The sequence below is a fragment of the Larus michahellis genome, chromosome 1 (genome assembly GCF_964199755.1).
Source record: "Larus michahellis chromosome 1, bLarMic1.1, whole genome shotgun sequence".
NCBI classification, from domain to species: Eukaryota; Metazoa; Chordata; class Aves; order Charadriiformes; family Laridae; genus Larus; species Larus michahellis.
In genome coordinates this window covers 120,156,617-120,176,561 of record NC_133896.1, presented here as the reverse complement: position 1 = coordinate 120,176,561, position 19,945 = coordinate 120,156,617, and the positions used below count along the sequence as shown (strand labels likewise).

Sequence of the window (19,945 nt, the reverse complement as noted above, 5' to 3'; positions counted from 1 at the left end):
CATGTTCTTCTGGGACAAACCTCAGGTACTGAATACATGGCTGTTCTGCTGTTGGCATCAGCTATGCTATACAGTCAACCTCTTTTAATTTTGAGTTGCTATATATGTAGTGGGGTCAGCTTGCCCCTTGCAGCTAGAAAGAGGAGCAGGGGCCCTCTTAAGTCAGTCACTTGCAAGATAAATGGGTACAATAGAAGTCATCATAGCGCTCTCTGTGGCTGGGATTACTGCCTCTAGTTTTGCATCCAGCCTTTGCAGGAAGCATGACAGCACTTGGACCAGAAACCGGCAGAGATAACTAGGCTGCCGGGCTCGTCCCAGGGCAGAGCAGGATACGGCTTAACTGCAGTGTACCCAAGCTGATACTGCCGTGCCCTTACTGCTTTTCCCATTCATTGGCCTTTCCAGCCACAGGAGCTGGGCAGCTGAAACCTAAACAGATTTTAAAGTATAACATGGGGAGCGTGAAGAGTGTGAAGACACTCATCTCTTCATAACCCATCAATGTATGCAGAGTTCTCAAAAACACCTTCGGAGTTTTCTTGGCAAGTGGCTGTATGGTCTTGCAGAGCTTATTCAACAGTTAGCTATTGCCGAAAGCAAGGGGATCTGGTCTTCCCCAAACTGCTCCAGCCCTTTGCCTTGTGCCGACTCTGGCATTCTGCTGAGCCGCTTCGGCTCACCGTCTTGATAGAAAACTGCCATGGCAGAAATGTGTGGCTGGTTTTCTGACCCACTAGCAAATGGAACTGTCTTGTGCTGCAGTGAAGTGAGTGTCAGAAGTGGCACAGTGGAGGGACTGGGCTGCGCAGGGAGAATCCTGGAAGGCAGAAGCAGGGGCAGGGCAGGGGGAGCGGGTTTGGCTGCAGCTAGCCTGGCATTTCACTCAGCTGTAGCCTCTAACCCTAACTTGAGAAAACCACATAGGTGGTTCTGGAGGCTGCTGCATGTGTCCATGACCATCTTTCACTTTCCTGTCCCTCCTCACCCCACCTCAGCCCGGTACGATTCCCTGGCTGATGGGATGGGTATTCTGCCAAAAGCCTTGAAGGGGGGCTCGGGGGCAGCTCTCTGCCAGCTTGCCACAGGGAAATAAAACCCTGTGGGTTTCCTGTGAGGAGCAAAGAGAATATGATGGTGAAGGTGGGGGGGTTTCAGCAGAGCTTCCTTATTTTGCTTTTAGGTAATGTTTGAACAACAATTTAAATGAATGCATGAGCACAGACTGCCTCCTGTGGGGCTGAAACGCTAAAACATGCTTTCAGTAGTATGTTGCTCTCCATAATTGAGATAAAAAGCCACTTCTCTATGAACAGTATTTGGCAGGATATATTGTGACAAGACAACCCAGAGTTTGCAGAAAGCAGGGAGGAAACTCTCTCTTCCTCCCATTATTTACATGCGTGTTTGCATTTGACTGCACTTCCCATAGTAAGTCTAACCAGACGAGATACAATATTTGATTTGCAATCTTTCCTCCAATTAGAAAACTTAAAATTTATTTTATCCTAATAATTTTTATGATTTATCTTTTGATTTTTTCTGTTGGTCTGCGTTAGCCAGACCATTTTTTTGAATTTGAGGTGCTTGATTGTACTGAGATAGACATGATGCTGTATCCCAAATGATTCAAAACAAGTATTACAAATAGTAAATGAAGCCCCAGATATGATGTTTATGGTTGCAGGCATATTAATGTGCTACTATTATGACATGGCATCACTGAGTAGAATAAATGAAATAACGCGAAATGCTTGACTTGCCTTGTTTTGTCCTTGTTTCAAATATGATTTTATGGTCCATTTACCTCATAGCTATTCTATCTAGTTCATTTTATTCTCTCGGAAACTGCACGCCATACTACAGTTTCTGGGCGCAATTACATGCATTTAGAAAGATCTCAATTTTCCTAAAGAAGAACGAAGATCTTTAGCCTCCTCCCTTCCACATTTCTTTTCTTGAATGTGGGTAGGTAATCTGTTTCCTGGAGGATGCAGCAGAGCTCTGCTCGCAGCTCAGGCTCATCGAGTCAGGCCTTTTATCTGGCCTTTAAGGGTGGCAAGACTCCTCCTTTGCATGGTTGCCTAGCCAGAGGACTGCAACCCTGAGTAGCTCTTTCGCTACTCAGAGCCCCAGAGCAGCTCTTTCGACCCTATAAATTACAGCTTTCATCGCTGTAAATGCCAGGACAGTGACTAGGATGCCATGGTGGTCCCATTGGTGTGTTGGTGGCAATTGCAGAGTATGCTTTCCCACCGGCCGTGCCCAGTGGGCCGGCTCCTGGTGGGATGCCTGAGTGGGGACCACTAGTGTCCCCCTCAAGTGGAGACAAAAGCTGCAGCAGCAGGAGCAGCCCCGACAATCGGGGCTGTCAGCACCAGTGTGCCCTGGTGTGCTGCTGCCTTCCCGACCCTAAAGATTATTTGGGATTAAACCCTGGTCCAGCTTGCTCTTGTCAGTCGGAGAGCGGGCCCAGCTGGCTGAGGGAAAGGTTAGGTTTCCTGCGGCACCTCGGAGGGCTGCATGTGGTCTGTCGGCATTGCTGTATCGCCCCCGAAGCAAGCAGGAGTCAGCTGTTTCTTCTGCAGATCCCCTTTTCCCTTGGGCGCTGGTGCTATAAATAACTCCTGAAATCAGATTGGAAAAAACCCATGACTAACTTACCAAGCGCTAAAATTTGCCTTTTGAAGATCTGTGTGCTAGGATGTGATTCAGTCAGGGCCAGAGAGGAGGCTATCTGAAGTCCTACACCATATGCTCCAGCTGAGCGGGAAACGTTTTCTCTCCTCCTAGGTGTATGGGTCGGTGACCACTTCCAATAAAAGCCTTCACTTGTACGGAAAGTTAAAAGCCAGATTCCCCTGTCCCTTGTGTAACGCCTCAGAAGTCTGATTCTGTCCTTCAGTATACACTTATTTAAGAGCAATATGTTGTGTAAGGTGACTTGCTGTACAGCAGGTGTTCCTTTGCAGAGAGACGTGAAGAAAAAGAGGTTATCTTGTTGCTGGTATGTTGTGAGGGACTTCCTGGGCACTGCGCTTTTAGGGATGGCACTGGAGTACTAGCCTGACAACAGATCTCGCAAAAGTCCATCAAATTCCAGTATCATTTGCAGTCATAAATGTTTACTTTATGTCTAGACATAACACTGTCTGGCACTTCATAAACACCTGGCTGAGCTCCTTGATGTCTGTGGGTAACAGAAACGTTACTGTGCAAGTCTTACCTGTTCCTTTCTGCGTTGCAGGCCTGAAAGCTGGCGATGAAATTGTGGAGATTAACAAGAAAGCTGCTGAGGAGCTGGACTCAGCTTTGCTGAAAGATGCCCTTGTTCAGCCTTCGCTGTGTCTTACCGTCCGCACCTATCCTGAGATAGAGGAAGGGCAGAAATTAATGCAGCCACCACCGCGTCGCTTGGAAAATCCATCTGACTTGAGTGACGGCGCGCTGGCGTTTGCTGGGAGCAGCCAAGGTATTGGGTTCAGTGTAGAAATTACCAGGAGGAGGATTCACGCTTACAATGTGCTGGTGTAATCCCATTGATCCCTGCATGTAACTTCCATGGTGGAAGTGAGAGGAATCATAGTGTGAATGTCCTGGGCAGATAATGCACGGGAGCTCTGGAAACTGTAAGGTATAATCTGCGGTAGCAATGAAGGATGACTGTGTACACGGTTAGGCTGTGAAGCATGTGTCACCGCCAAATGCATGTCACATCGTCTAGCGGTGCCTACAGCAAGTCACAGAACTAATTGCTCCCTTACGGGCTGCTCAGGAGGCGCCTTTACCTCTGGATTTGCTCACAGGATGTACGTATGGCAGGGAAGGAAAAGGGGATAAGCATTCACCCTCTCTGGGATTAGCCAGGAGCAGAGGAGCCCTGTGTGTTTGATGAGATGCATAACTAACTCACTAGGACAGTTCAAAACACCTAAAGGTGGGATTGATGTTACAGCCTGACGTATCTGCCTGGTCCCACAGCACACTGTGGTGGGAAGAGGCATCCCTGCCCACCACGCTGCCCTGGTCAGAGAACTGAACTGGCAGAAAATTAATCCCTAGCAAATGTGAATTGTTTGCCACTGGTTTAGCTTCCTGAACCAGCTGAGTACAAGCACCCGTGCCGGGATAAGGGAAACAGCTGCAGAAGAGCAGGATCGCCTCCTTGGCAGTTGCTAGCCATTACCTCTGTACGACAGCAGTGTTGGGAATTGCACCGGGATAGCAGGAAAGCTCCTGTACCATGTCTCCTCTTGCCTGCCTTCTTAGTCAAGTCTTACCTGCCAGCTTCTCAATGTCCCCCGTACTCGAAAACAGAAGAGGATACTGGATGTACCTGCTTGCTTTATTTTTTTGGAATAATTTAAAATACAGGAAAAATGAATGGAATGGCCAAAACCAAGTAGTTGCTAGATAATCAAAACTATTCTGAGTTGAGGTAAATTTTGACTTCCAGCCAAAAGTAAATGGTGTCCGAATATGTCAAAATACCTTGTTTTCTCCCCAAAGTAAAGGTTTCAGAAATTTCAAGATAACTGTTTTGATAACTATGAAACGGTCTTGTTTTGGGCATTTGGAATGAAAAGCTGGAGCAAGAGGGGGGCTGTTCATGCACTTCACCGGGGTTAAAGTCAGCCTTCTCCCAGGACATGTCTGTCTGATCGCTGCAGTCACTCGGTGTAAGGGCTTCTGGGATGAGTCTGGGTGCAAACTGGAGCTAACCCAGGAGTGCTGTGAGTGCATTAGCGTGATGCTGAGCTGGAGCAAATGAGCCACAGTGAAAGACAGCTTGCTTGGGCTCAGGACCAAGCTGACTCATCTCTGCCTGCAAAGGGTCACAGAGGTACAGCCTGCCTCTCTGGATGCTGCTCTGGTTTTGCTTAAAATATTTACTGAAAGTGATCTAGCAAAAATGTCATTGTTCAGGTGATGGGAACGTGTAGTGGGGAAAGAGAAAGCTGGACCCCTAGTCTGACTTTGAGGAACGTGGTTTTCATAGCAAGTAGAATAGCGCGAACAAAAAAGCTTAAAAACAGCTTATTGCAGATACCTCTGAGGGGACTGATAAAAGCAACCTCATGTAAGATGTGGGATAAACCCCCAAAGGCAGTTAAAATTGAACACTTTCAGAAGGACATTTTTTCCCTTTTAATTTTCATGGAACTTTTCCCAGTTAGGCTTTTGTGCTGAAAAATCAAAACTCATCTTGTACATTTTTATAGCTGGCCACAAGATGCCCCCATTTCCTACTTGAACACCAGCTCTTTGTGGGCCCCATCCTTTTGTCTCCTTGCCTGTGCTTCTTCACTGAACCCCCGAGTGCTGAGTCCTCATACCCTGACTTTCCGCTGAAGTGAGTGTCTGCCCTGGGTGCAAAGAATTGGGAACTGAGACTTTTGTATTTATGCAACATAGTGATTTCTAAGGCAGAGCAGTCACATTTCGTAACACGGGGTCTCAACAAGCAGTTTCTCTGCCACTGTCAGTTCTCTGCATCATTATTTTGAGGGTCTTCGAGGGGTCCTTTTCCGTCCCGAGGGTGAGATAGTGCACGGTTTGCCAAACGTGTCTGAAGAGCCTAGCATTAGCCTTTTAACATTGTCCAGAATAATGCTGCATGCACTATGTGAAAACACAGGACGTGGCTGATGGACATGTCATGGCAAAATCAGACCTCCTGCCTCTGCTGCTTTGTAGGCACGATTTCCTTTGTGCTGCTCCCAACTCAAGTGATGTCTGCCCTCCTTTGTAAGCTTCTCCCGAGCTGGGTTTTTGTGGTTATCGCAGTGGTGTGGAACGGCTGCTTGTTTTTCCATGTCCTGCAGTGAGCATGTGAACTGTCTGGTGGGCCAAAGCGCCTGCTTCTTAAATAGCTCCCCAGGACCGGGGATAAGCTTTAAGGCTTCCTTTTCCCTTTGGATTTCTCTCGGTACACCTGCCCTTCACTTTTGGTGTCCTGTAGTCAGTTCCTTCCCTCTCTCTTTCAGGCGACGGGCGAGAGCTTTCTTGACATTTGCTTTCCTTCAAAACGCAGCAAACGTTGAGGTGGGAATCGCCTTCATTCCTCCTCAAAGGGGGAGGAATACTTTTTTAACCAACAGAAGCAACACAATAGCTCATCAGCAGATGTGCAGGTGTCTGTGGCAGCTTCTGAAAGCACCTGTAGTTGCCATATGAAATACGCCTCTGAAGAATGATGTTAAGATGGTGTTTAAAGCTGAACAACACCGATGCTCTAATTTGGGATGACTTAGCCTGAGGTGGGAGTGAAATCAAGGATCTGCACCCAAGTGTGCAATTGGGAGGCAGGTGTTTTGATCTTCCCCATCAATTTCTCTAAAAAACCAAATTTCTCTAGAGATCTCAGTGTTTTACTGAAATCTTTCTTCTTCTGGCTCTGTGCTTTTTCAGGGAGTCATTACCTAAAATGGAATCCACGTGGAATTTTGAAAAGAGATACATGCTTTTATTTAGGAGATTGTGGCTGTATCTTAGATTTTTGGTCTCAGCTCCACAGCTCCTTGTAGAGAGCAGTCAAGTATGAAATACCCACTGACCCATTTATTTGTGTCCTTGTTGATTACTGGCAGTTTGGCTGGCTAGGCAAATCAGCTCAGTGATTTCTGTTATATGCTTTATTTATAGCATGCAGATTTTTTCTTCAGTCCTGAAATAGTGTAGCCCCCCCTTTCAGCAGGGGGGTGAAACATTGCTGGGCCAGAATGCCGGCAGGTATAAATCACCTGTAGGCACATCCATCCTCCAGAAATTCAGGGTCTGGTTGACCGATCATGCGGATGGCCTATCATTATCTTCTTCCCTGGCAATTCTTCATCGGCTGTGAAGGCAGCAAAGGGTAGATTTTTTGTGTGAGGCAAATGATACCGTGTGTTTCCAACAGGAAGATGCTGTTACATTTTTTTTTAAGGAAGCTTTCCTAATGCCTTATTACTCAGTGGGAGGTCTTCCAGGAGCAAAGCAGGGCTGTGTTTCTGGGAGTCGACCTCCCTGAAGTGACTGCCAGCGCTCCTGTTAAATACGGCGTCTCTTACAGCTGTTTCATTATCTGGAACTACCTTGTATATATCGAGGTTGGGGCTAGAGCTGCAAATCAGCTCTGTGGCAGCGGTTACTTCATTGTGTTTACTTAACAGGTTATTCTTGAAATGCCCTTGGCTTTTATATCTCTAATTGATGTGAAAAATATCATCTTGGGTATGATTTATACTTTCCCCTAAGAATTTGTGCTGCATCAGGCTCGCAGAGCCACAAGTTTTGTTCCTTTCATCTATTGTTGTTTTTCCTGGCTTTGTCTTCTCTCCTGCTAATGCAGTCTGCATAAATCTGGTTGAGAAGGACTAGCTCTCATTCTGTCTGGAGCCCTGCAGCATGTTTTCCTTATTGCCTAAAAGGATCAGTGCGAGCTGTCTCTTCTCCCCACGAGGAGTGCTTTGTCTCCCCAACCTGCTCCACTCAATCCAGGGAACGAGAGCCTGAAAGCTGGAAACACAGCCTCACATCTCCCCAAATCGTAAAGGAGATATTTTGGAGATATAAAGGAGATTATTTTTATTAGAAGGGGATCTGGGGGTTTGGGAATGGGAGTGGGGAGCAGTATCCGTATTTGTTTGTGGTCTCAGCACAATTCACCAGCTTTTTTTTACTCTGGGGTAGAATTTCTGAGGTTTAGGCTTTGCACGCTCCTGTATTTTGGAGACCTCTCGCATGAGGGTTAACTGCAGGGATAACTGAGAGCCACATAAATCACTGCGTGGAGTATATAAATGATGAAAAAGAAAGTACACCCCTGTTTTGAATGGGTATATTAATCTTCTAGATATGAAGTATTTTAAAGGAGTCTATTATTTTGTCATTCAGAAAGCAGGAGAACCAGAGCCTGAAGTTACCACCCACTCTAAAGACTATGGCATAAAACTGAAACAAAGTTGCACTGTAAGAATGGCCATTATTTTTCATTCCATCCTCGTCCTGTCACAGGTCCCCTTAGGCTAAGTAATTTGGATTTCAGAACAAGCTGAGACCAACAGTAACCTTAATTTCTTCAGGGTTATTTTCCTGAGGCAGATGACTAATTTCATGCCTTTTGTCGCACGTTAAAAAATACTGTTATCATTCAGTGCTTCATTTAACAATTCCAGGGGCATTTACTGTAGCAGCAATCTGAGGGTCTTCCATATATAATTAATGGCAGACATGCAGAACTGTTGTTCGCGAGATCTGTTTTCTAAAAGCTGAAAAGCCAAAGCTCAAGGATGCTGCCTCACTCAGAATTGCGTTCAGAGGCCTCATTCCTGGCTTTTCTAAACTCCGCCTGAGCTGCTGTTGAAATAAGCAGCGTGGCTATTAGCACCTTAGTTTTTGCGCCACGGCATTGGGTTTCTGACCCTTCCCATTTTAGTTGCAGTAAGCATCCCTGCTCCCATCCTTGCTTATCCTAATATTCTTGCTGTGTTGCCGCTCCCCCTGCCGGCTCCACCAGCCCGAGCTGCCACTTGCAGAAGAAAAGGCTGTTTTTTTTCTGATCTCAGTGTCCCTGATTTCCAAGGTCCCTGAGCACATGCTTCATTTTTACGTGGATGAAAATTCCTGTTTATTACAAACAGGCTACTCAAGCGTATTGCTGGGGATGGTGAGAAGTGATGGTGGTACAGCTGGTACAGGGAGGGTTTCATTGAATCTGCATTTTTCCCAAGAAGAGTGAATGAATCAAATGACGTTCAGCATAGATTTTTCTATATTTGTGCAATTTATTACCTAGTTGCAATGGAAAGAGAAGCGATAGGCTGCTGTCTAAAGGGAAAGAGATTTATGGGGCTTGTTCTGTACCTTTCCAGGAAAAGCAGAGTTTCCCAGTTTGCTCCTGTACTGTTCTTTGGTAGCTTGGTTGACTGAAACTGTGGTAGTTGTAGCTCAGTTTTACAGGTCTTTGGACAAGTTAATCAATTCTGTGGGATTTCCCAATGGGACAGAATAACCCAGTGTAAAAATGATGTTTCCTTCTTTCACGTTTCAGTGTTTCACAGGTAACCAGAATTCTTCTAAAAAAGAAAAAAAATTCATACTTACCTTTTCTTTATTGTGGCTTTATAGGCGAAATTTTGTCTCAAATCAAAATTTAATCTGAGAGACAGTTCCTTAACAATTTATATTAAAATTGTGCTGTTTAACGACAGAGTCTCTTCTGAAAGGTACTCCGTTTTCATAACGGGGCCATTCCCCAGCAGCATTTAGAAATGACACTTTCTGTTTAAAGAAGTTGCTGTTGAACTGCCCAAGTAAGTGATACTCTTCTTTTAAGACTACAGTCAGACATGAGCCGCTGAAAGCACTTGGCCACTGAAAGAAACCTTGGCAGCACTTCTCGCAGGAGCCCAGACACCCGAGTGTCCTGGCTGGGACTCAGCCAGGACGGTCACGTTCCACCCGGTCCATATTTCTCCTGCTGTTGCAGCTCGGATGGGAGTCACTCTTTTATTTCCCACTGAAAGCGATGAAGCAATCGCTGTATTTGACTTCCAGTATCGCTGAGTTCCGTCGGTGAAGGAAGTCCGCAGGAGCACAAGGCAGCTTTTGCAGGCAGGGGAGCGGTGGCAGGTGGGCAGGGAAGGACACTGGGCTCAGCTCCTCGGTCCCTGACACTTGCCGCCCGGCTGCAGCAGTCACAGATCTCTGCCTCAGTGGCACGGCAAGCTGTTGTGCTGAGATGTGTAAAACAACCTGCTTAAGAGACTGAGGCACCTTAAAATTACAAACCGTAGCTTTCAGCCATACGAGCCTGTTGTTGCTTCTGGCTTACACGCTGGCAGATGGCTGCCCTTCCCAGCACTTCCCTGTCGCTTCCATTGAGGGGACTAAATTAAGTATTGCCAGTTCCACAGACTCAGGAATAAGGCATCGTGATGCTAAAATTATGAACACGGAAGGTTTTCTGATCTGTATGCTGCTTTTTGTGTTAGCAGGATGCGGACTTCTGAGCTTTGCACCACAGCTGAAAGAGCTTGGCTGGGAATATTTATTTCCACTGCATTAAAAAAACCAAGTAATCTGGCACTGAAAAGCGGGCTTTAAGAGCAGTACCAAATATTGTGGCAGACTCATTAAAATCTTGAGCGACAGCAACCCTGCAAATTGGAAGCAGCACCGTGGAAAAATTTAGCCAAGTGTTGGCATGCTGCTTAAGCTTTACATGATCCTCCAGGCCTTTAAGCCCCAGCACCTTTACTCCAGTGATATAAGACTTCCTTTTATTTTGTTAGTTCTAACCATAACTAGGAGTTATTTAACGGACGTTAGTCGTAATGTCATGGATATTGGACTGCTGAGGCAACTTGGGAGCTCGTGTGACCTCCCTCTGTGCTGGTGGCCACATGGATTTGACCCCTTTTTCCTGCTGCTTTTTGGATTTCCCTTTCTAATTCCTTAATGTCAAGTGAATCCCACGCATTATTGTCCCTAGTAAATGGTAGGGGTTGGGCAAGCGTTCAGGTGCTGCAGAAGGAAACGAGCACATTGTCCTCAGAGCTCCTTGCACAGCTAAATAAAGATTTACAGGGCAAAAATAAAATGCTGTAGTGAGCCTGACAGAAATGGGACGGTAAGTGGAAGGTATTAAAAGGCAGGAACGTGCGGCATTATTGAACTGATTGCCTGCGTTTAACAACTAGCAGATAAACCTGCTAAAGTCGACATTGGCTCTGGCAGCTTCAGACATTAGAAATACCCTGAGCACATGTACTGTGTGACTGCTCATTAAGGCATAAGTGAAAGATTGCTGTCTGCTGGGTAAAAGTGTTTATACTGCAGGAAACAGATTAAGTGGTGTTTTAATATACAGGAAAAGAAAAAGTGGTAGCTTAAAAGCAAAAGCCAAAACCCCCAAACAAACATTATTTGCCTTGGCTTGGGGTGAGAAACAGCTGTAGGATGTATTTCACACAGCTTATAATGGGAAATTAATTGCAGTGAAAAAACAGAGACTGCCCAAAACAAATTATCACCCATAGCACATTTTTGCTCTTATTTTTAAATGGATAGGTAAAGGGTTTCATGATATTTTTCATACATTCATGGAGAGACCAAAAAGCTGGTAGTCCAAGTTGATAAAATCTGGGCAAGGCTCAGGAAACCTAACTTCTTACAGAAAAAACACTTCTTCAAATAGATTTTGCATTGCCAACAACCCCTGCAGGCACATAAAAGACAGGGTAAACCCTATCTTTTCAGAAGAGAGGCATGTCTTCCAGAAGCTCAGCTTTGAGCTACCTTTTATGTCCTTTTAATTTCATTTGGTGTCCAATTTAGCTCCATCCCAGTACACAGAATATGTTCTGAATTTATTTCCGGATTTCTGAATTCCAGTTTTTCCAAATTATTTCCAGGCTCAACTAAATGGAAATCTTGTACAGTCATGCAAATTGGTTTTGGTAGTTGTGGCTGAAAGCTTGCAAGAACAGTGGCTGACAGCTGGGTATTGAGGAACCCAGACCTGGATCTCTGCCCTCAGCCTCGATGTGTTAACCTTACCTAGGACGTGTTTGCAAACCAACATTGTGCGTTAACATAAAACTCCTTGGAAGGAGAGCAGAGCCTTTTCAATTGCAGCAAAGGGGCAGCGAAATTTAATTTTCTTAATCATTTAGGAAACATATTTCTTAGAGACTATAATTTCTGTATCATGAAACATATTTCAGTCCAGTATAAATACAAACAAATACAGTAGATGTGTGTAATCACCTTTTTTCCCCCCCAAATCTCTTGATTTTGAAAGCAGCCTGCCATTCTATCTGAATTAAAAAGACCATCCATGCTATTATAGCCTATTTGGCCATACTGAAATTTATCAGAATGACAGATGTGTGTTAGCATTACTGTGGCCTTTTTACTCACAGCATTGCTATCTAGCCAAATGCTTCTTATAGACAAATATACGTGACTTACCTAAATTGAAATGTCTAATTGAAAAATAGCAAGTAACATGAGAGTCAGCATGGGACTAACATAGAAATGGTGCTGCATCCGATGTGCTAAATCACTGTTAATCTTTGTAAAATGTCCATGTTTCAATTAAGTAGCGAATAGGAGGATATGGCTGCTGGACCACCGAGTGCTGACAACATGATAGCTTGCTGTTGGACTGCTTCTATATGTAGGGCTAGCAAATGAAAAAACCCACTGATTTGAAAAATTTTCAGTTTTCCACCAAAACATTTAAAAGTTACGTGCTAACAATACAACCAAACCCAATGCTAATACAGGCTCTTGAGTCTTGGGTTTTAAAAAGCAGAGATTTTCTATGTTGCTGCATCCATTGAACTTCTATTATGTTCTTCTGCATTACCTGAAAAATAAATGTAATGGAATAAAGGGTATAATCCCATCCACTGTCCTGTTTGTGTGCCCGGATGCAGGCAGGGAGGTGTACTCGGAAACCACACTTCCCCATCCCGCCTCAGGAGTGGCACCGCAGAAAAATCTCTTCCTTACGGGGTTGAGGGAAGGAAAGGGGAAAGGTAAAAGGAATTAGCATCTGGACGCGGCTGCTGTAAAGCACCTCTTTATGCCGGCTTGAAGCTTAGAGTCATGCAGGAGTTTCCTGGCAGAGTTCATTCCATCATTGGCCATTATAATTTGCCACAGCTAGAAGTTGAACGTATATGAAATCTGTTTTTCTGTGAAGACTGGCCTAAGGTGTAGTAATAGTGCTTCTTACAGCTATTTGAGTCAGGGAATGAGATCCCCCAAAAAGTTATTTGTGCACAGAGCTCTCAGGGTGGATTTAGTTCTGCTCTTTCTTTTGTCACTTGCAGGTAATTCATCATTTATTTGCAAGAAGTCGCAAAGGCGTTATTAGCTGCATCAACACTATAGTCTCCAGAAGAGCGCGCAGGCATAGGGGTGCATAGTTGTTGCCGCGTACTGATGGAAACGAAATTTAATTTTCAGTTAATGTAATAGGCTCCTGAAAACTGCTAAAACCAGGTTTGTGTCCTTAAAAATCAACATCGAAACTCAGTAGTGGGTGTGTTAGGCCAAAACTGCAAGCAATTTAAAGTCATCACATTTGACTTAACTTGGAGGAAGAGCTGATCAAGGCTTGCCTCCTGGCACGGCCTGCCCGCTCACATACTGCAGTTTCCATTTGAAACCACTGAAGTATAAAGGTAGGCAATTGCTCGCCAGCCAAGAAATTCATAATAAACGTAAGAATTTAAATGTGGCATTTTAGCTTTATCTCTGAATCGGCTTTCATAGTTTCCAACTAAATAATGTGTCTGGCCATAACTTGTTTATTTTTACACCTGTAGTTAAGACCTGGCCCCTGCTGTAAACCGAGGTAGTCCTTTGAGGTCATTGACCGCCTCTGGCATAACATCGTGTTGGCACGTACCTGCGTGCAGGATGGGGCCTGGCCCTCCATGGGAATGCCAAGCCTGTTGCGCCCAGCTTTTTGACTTTTCGGAAATTATGGTTGGGTTTTCACGCACATCTCACTTTCAGCAGGGCACTCGCTTTGCGGCGACCCGGACAGCTCTGTTGAGACAGCTCCAGAGGAGGCAGAAGCGCACGACTTGGAGTCATCTGATGAGGCCGATAAGACGAGCAAGGTGAGAAAGTTTCATTTTCACATGACAAGGAGCGAAAGCGCAGTACGCTCACAGCTGGCGTGCTGACTTCACAGCTGCACATGATTAGAGCACCTTTCCTGGGAAAATGCTAATCTTACTTTTAAGGTGTTTACGGATGATATTGAATGTAACAAATTACAGCTTTGATTATGGCACATCGCTACCTCTCAAGCAAGACTAGTGGCCTTTTTCCAGTGTCGGCTCACATCTTGAGTATCTTGTGATAATATTCCCACATAGTTTTTAAACAGGCTGGTTTATCACCTCCTTCAGCAGAGCAGGCCAGCTAAAACAAAAGATGAGGTGGATTATTATGATATCTTATTCTTTCTTGATTTCTAGGCATAGGAAGAATGTAAGTTAAACACTATTTCCTTAAATCAATAGCATAACACGCATGCTAGTTTTTAAATGCAAACTAATTATAGCCAATCTACCTTAAATTGAAGCAAAACTCTCCAATTATAGCTAAGAGGTTGCGCAAATGGATTGCTAATTGCCATCTATTAAGGGATGGGTTTCACAGTGGTTGGTAGTTTGCACTTGCTCTGGTGCTGGGGAGCTTGCTGCAACATAAGGTGTCGTGATTAGTGGCTTTTGCAGTGGAATCAACTGAGGTTATTTTCAAGGCACTGGTTCCTTTTAGGTATGTGTTGCATAGGTGATAGTGTGAGCTTACAGCTGTTTTTCTGCAGAACTCATGATCTCGTCAGTATCATATATCACTTAGCCTGTGCCTATGTATAGGTGTGTTTTTTCTTAGCTCTTGTTTTAATGAAAATGTGTTACAGTGAGATCTGAACTGGTCCCTGTGCTATTCTACTCGTCATTGTAGCAAAAGGAAGGAAAAGACCCTGGCCTCTTGTTTCCTGATCTCTCATGTCATGCTAGCCTGTAGTTTTGTCTTTGATAGCCAGACAGTGGAAGTCAGATAAGAGGAAACATTCCTATGCATGAAATATATGCAGAACTTGCACGCAGAGAAGGTGATTACTCTTACAGTTTGTTTCCAGGTTTCATTACGGGACTCTTTCTTGTAAGTACGAAGAATTTCTTCTTGAGTAAGTGGAAGTGTTTGTTGGTACTTTAGGATTTTTAACTGTAAATATGGGGGACTTTCATATGCTCTGAAAGGAGTCTCTTCTGTTAAACACTGAAGCTGTGGAAGAGCACTGAGCATAACACATAGCTGCTTGGGGAATAAATGTTCTTGGTGTGTTTTCCGTAGCTTTCTATTTCTGAACCGTGCGACAGGCTGTGGGGTTCCATTTTGCGTCTTGCCTCCTGGATCTTCAGAGCTGTAATTGCCTGAAGCAAGGCATAAGGATTACATGATTAGCCTTGTGGCCCAGCAGATTTAGTTAAACTGAGAAATGTGCATTAGCAGCTCTAATGCTTAATATTCTTTGATTGGAAGAGTAACTGGTAACTCTAACAAGCCTTGGTTTCCGACGAGAGGGAAATCTGTTTTTTTGCAAATGAAATGTTGTCAATGGTACATGTTTTTTTTTTAAAATTCAGAAATATGTCTTGTTTTGTTTGTGTGATTTAGAGGGGAGTGAGGCATTTTACTTCGCATTCTGGTTTTTATGGGACAAACAGCTTGAAATGGTCTTCCATAAAAACAGAAGCACACTTGTACATATAGTATGTATACAGTGTGCTCAATTTGGCAAACTCATGAATGCCACTGTCCCTGTTCACATAGAAGAGCTCTGTGCTAAGTGGGCTTTTGTTGTGGTTCTTCTCTAATGAAAAGTGCAGAAACACCCAAATTATTTTGCAATGCCTATAGAGAATTCCAGTATATAGTAGCGGGGAGGATGTAATTGTTTGCTAATCACATGCTAATTTTTAAATACAACAACAATGAAAAAAAACCCTAACCTAAAAAGCTCAATCAACGAGAGGGTTTTCCTAATCCCTTTGCTTTTCTGTGTGCTTGGGAAAGCCAATCTGCATGGGGAGTAAGGAGTCTGCAACATGTGTTTTTCCATGGAAAGTCGCCACCCGGCTGGTAGGGTGAGGGGGGGAAAAAGCGAAGGTGTTTCCTGTGCCCTGCCACACCTTTCCATGCTTCTAGGATTATGGCGCAGAAGATTACGCTGATGTCCTCAGCGCTGTTTTACGCAGGTTATTTTTGTACGTGGGAAGTGAAACACTCTGCCCTCGTACCACCAGCAGGGGCGTGTTCCCCGGGATCGCCACGACCGCCACAGCTTCCCATCTCCCTCAGATGGTGGAGTTCAGGGGAGACTTTCTTTATTTTCTGCCCTTCTTGGCAAAAGCAGGGCAGAAGCACTCGTATCCATTCACTGCTGGGCAGCAGAGAAAATCCAGTTTAACTATGCTGGAGCCTCCCAGCTAAATGCAGAGTTCCCCGTCTTTCAGCGCAGATGTGACATTAGCAGACGAAGATCCAAAAATAGCGTTTGGGTTGCCGTTTGCCTTGCGATAGTGTGATCCTGAGGCAGGGCTTAATCCTGCAAACACCACCGCTCCGTGCCATGGTGCTGGTGGTCTGCAGATGCCCGCAGAGCGCTGCAGAGGACGAGAGCTCCGAGCTTCTCCAAGGAAACGTCCTGGCTCTCCAGCCAGCAAAGCGATCCTAGGGGAGAGTTAATAATTCATGGGAAAAGGAGAGGAACACAGTGCTGCAGCTCTCCTTCGTCTGCTCTTGTAGCACAAGCTGGGTAGGCTTTTTATGAAGGTAAGCTGTGTGAAATCCTACCAAAAGCTGGGCTTGGGTCCTTTTGGATTTATCTGTAATTTTATCACGTAGGTGATAGGTGGATGTATAACACAGGAGGTACTTGAATGTGTCTTGCCCTTTCCTTCTCCTCCCTCCCAGCTGTCTCTTTCCCTTCCCCCAGCCCAGCATGTGTGCACGTGGGTGTGTGTTTCTTTAGTAGTGGTGCGTTTGTTTCTTAATCTGCAAAAGCCTCCAAGCTGTTGGTGGTGGTGAAGGATTTGAAGGGTTCACCAGTAGCTCTGAGGATTCCTCCCTTTTCTGAAAAAATCTTCTCTTCTGTGTATCCTAAAGACCCGATAACATGGAGTTTACTTTTGTCTTTTTGTTTACTATTGTCAAAGGATTCACAGTTATAAGCAAAAATGGGAACTATTCCATTAAAACAGTAGAAGCCCATTTCCAAGGTGGCTTGAGGTGTGCACAGTGCAGTGGTGTGGGATAGCAGGTGTTCTTTGGACTCACTCCCTATCTAATTTCATGATGCTTTCCCGGCATCAACCAGCCCTCTTAGGTGCAGCGTCTCTTGGGTTGAAATCTATGTAAACAGTAGGAAGCAGGTACGCTTTTTGGGTGCTACTCTTTTCCTTTAAGCCATGCAACTGTCATCAGCCTGAGTTGTGCTCCCAGTTGCTTCTGCTCTGGGGTGGACTCTTGACTTTCCCTTCTCTCCCCATTTCATGAGGGAGCCACAAGGAGGAGAGTGGTGGAAAGGAAAGCCTGATCTCTGGCACCTCTTCAGGCTTGTTTTCATCTAGCATGTGAATTCAGGCTGTTAATGAAATCTAGGTGATGCGCCTCTGTCTGTCTTCAATTCAACTGAATATTTTCAATTCAACCGAACATTTAATACCAGAGTAATTTCTTAAATGGTTACTTGCCTCTGTGGTGACCCGACTGTTTTGGCCTTTTAAATATCGTAGAACAAATTGAGGTTCAGAGGAGGTACCCTGAAAAGTGATTATATGTGTGAGTGCTTAGTGTTGCAGGTTACCAAAGGCTAAGATAGGTGTTGTGTTGCATCTCAAGATCAGTCTTTGTGCATGTTTCTTCCTGTAATGGCCCTTTGAATTTGATTGGGGGTGTGTTTGAAAAATCATCATTAGTTAAATACTGCAGGACACTCATTTTTCCCTGTTTCTAATTAAAGACATCTGCCTCTTGAAATGAAAGCTAATTACCTTGCAGCACTTGTGCTTAGGGGAGCATGCTGTAATGGGCTGTGTGTGTACATGCTTATACCATTTAGAGGTATTTTTTCAGAGAAAATAGGTCGTCTTCTCTCTGCAGCGTTATCCAAGACCAGAGTTAAGTCTCAAAACCTTCAATGTGTTGCAATAGATGTGAAGGGATTAAAACAGGGATTTGAGGGGTCGGTTTTCCAGTAGCGTAGCTGGCTTTTTTAAGTTCTTTTAATTCTGTGCCTCTGTCCCTTCAGATGTTTAATATTCTTCGGCAGTGCCGTTTGTAGCCAATCGGCTCATGCTCAGCCACAGGCAACAGACATTTATATTCCCGGGCTGCCTTCACCTCCGCTTTGCTGCATTTCAGCTTCTCTGCTGAAGTTTTCCTCTTAACGAGCCTATGAGAAGCAGCATTGAGTTCTCAGCTTTGCCTGGTAGCCGGCTCTTAGTTCCAGCTGATGTGGCGAGCGGACAAGGCCAGCGGCAAATGACACATGCGGAAAGGCTTTGCTTGGAGAAATATGGTCACTGCCCTTCCTTATTAAAATGCAGCTGTCTGCTGCGTTGTGTGCCAAGTAAGCAGCTCGGAGGATCCGTCTGGAGCGGGAAAGCCTTTCGGATCAGCTGAATATGTGGAGAGCTGGGATTTTCGTCCGAGCTGAGTGACAGCTCTGGCAATACTGCCTTTCCAGCAATGTCGGCTCTTTGGAGAGTTAACCGTAAACTCAAGAACGAAAGCACTGGGAGAGCCGGCGACTCTCTGTACCGTATGCTGTATTTGGTGAGCAGATCTACTGTGCAATGCGACTAGTCTAAGTAATCAGCGGCTAAACGAATTTTCATGCTGTTTTAATTTTCAGGTTATAAATTCGAGGCTGAGCTGTAACGCGTATACCCTGTAGAGGCTTTTTGTTATTGTGCAATGTCATTAGCAGTCCTGGCAACGCATGAAAGGATGCAATTTGCCTGAGTTTTGTTTGGGAGATCAATACTGCTTAGAGTTTGTCGTCCGTGGCAAAACAGAGGTGCGGCGTGCCGCTCAAGGGGGCAATCTGCCGGATGCCCAGGCACCCGTATGTCTTTATACGGCGAGTGCAAGGGGAAATGGCACTCCGCTCTCACAACTATAGGGCAGGCAGCCAAAACTCCCCACCATGGGCAGCATCAACGTGCTTTATGAGTTTAAGGACTTGCTCCTCCTGCGATGAATGGGAAGGATGTGAGCTTAGCCCCTCTGCTGGGCCCCCCTTCCCCCCGCAGAGGAGGGCTTAATGTACTTGCAAAGTAAATTTCGCTTAGCAGCCCAGTTGTGCCAGCCCTCCACCTCATTTTAAGGCTGCTAGATGGGATTGCGCGCAGAACTGTGCCTGAAGGGCGATGCCATAATTCTCCTAGAGAAATCCCCGTTCAGCGCTATCATTGTTGCAGCTGGCAAACAGAGCTGGTGCTGGGAGATAAAAGGATCTGTTTCTGTTCCAGACCTTCTCTACTCTGTCCACTTTCTCTAGGAAAATGGGGACAGAGAGGCTTTTGTTAATACTGTTGGAGAGCTTTCAGCAAAATAGCTGCGTTATGAACCTCCCTGGGTGCAATATGCATCTGCTTTCTGCCTAGAAATTTATTTTTTTTAAAGTAAATACAGGGTAGAAAGGATTATGTTCAGGAACGAAACAAGACAGTTTGTTCAACGAACAAGCAAGAAAACGGGTTTGTGAATGTTCTTGTGCTTGAGACTCTAAACTTGTCCAAAGAGTGTCGGGTGAATGATATTTGGGAAATAGGTAAAAGATGTGAGGCAGTGGCAGGCAGAGCTCGGTTGCTGCTGGCTGGAACTGGGCATGGCTGAAGTCAGCGAGCTGTTTGTTAAGTGTGCGCAAGTGGAGGTAAGGCTTTTAAAAGTCTACTACGCTTCCTTTTTGGCATATGGGTGTAACTATTCCTTCTAGGGCACGCTGTGTGCCTGGATGACAGTTATCCAATTTTCAGCTCCTTGTTAGCGTTTAGCTGGCGTTTCATGGTGTAAGTGGATTTTCACTCTCTTTCTGGGTGCCGCATCTTTCTCTGTGACTTATTGCAACTTGATGCACCGGATGGTGAGCTGTCTGAGCGGTATCAAGCATGAACTGCTTAAAACACTTGGTTTATTTTTGGAGTTTGATCCATGTCGTGTTTTATGTATTATAACTATTTTTAATTGTCTAGTTGGTTCTTAGAACAAAATGTCACCAGATATGCCTTCTTCAAATATTCTTTCAAGAAACAGTCCTAACAAAGCTAAATGTTTCTGAGGGAAACCCTGCCTATTCTGTGTCTCTGCAGGCTCAGATTAACATTTATTAATTGCAAGGTTTTTGTCCCTTTCCAGC

The 19,945-nt window shown here is 44.9% G+C and overlaps 1 protein-coding gene across 15 annotated transcripts in view; it reads left to right on the top strand.

The window, feature by feature from the left end:
- The window catches only part of TIAM1 (TIAM Rac1 associated GEF 1), a 192,261-nt gene that overhangs the window by 154,628 nt on the left and 17,688 nt on the right, over nt 1–19,945 (top strand). For 11 of the 15 annotated variants that reach the window (XM_074600573.1, XM_074600601.1, XM_074600583.1 and 8 more), the window contains 2 exons: nt 3,248–3,472; nt 13,519–13,625. In XM_074600573.1, the coding sequence (XP_074456674.1) occupies nt 3,248–3,472; nt 13,519–13,625 (332 nt within the window). Of the gene's footprint in view, nt 1–3,247; nt 3,473–13,518; nt 13,626–18,141; nt 18,361–19,945 lie in introns of those variants that run through there. The other 4 variants (XM_074600674.1, XM_074600664.1, XM_074600555.1 and 1 more) reach the window with 2 other exon arrangements.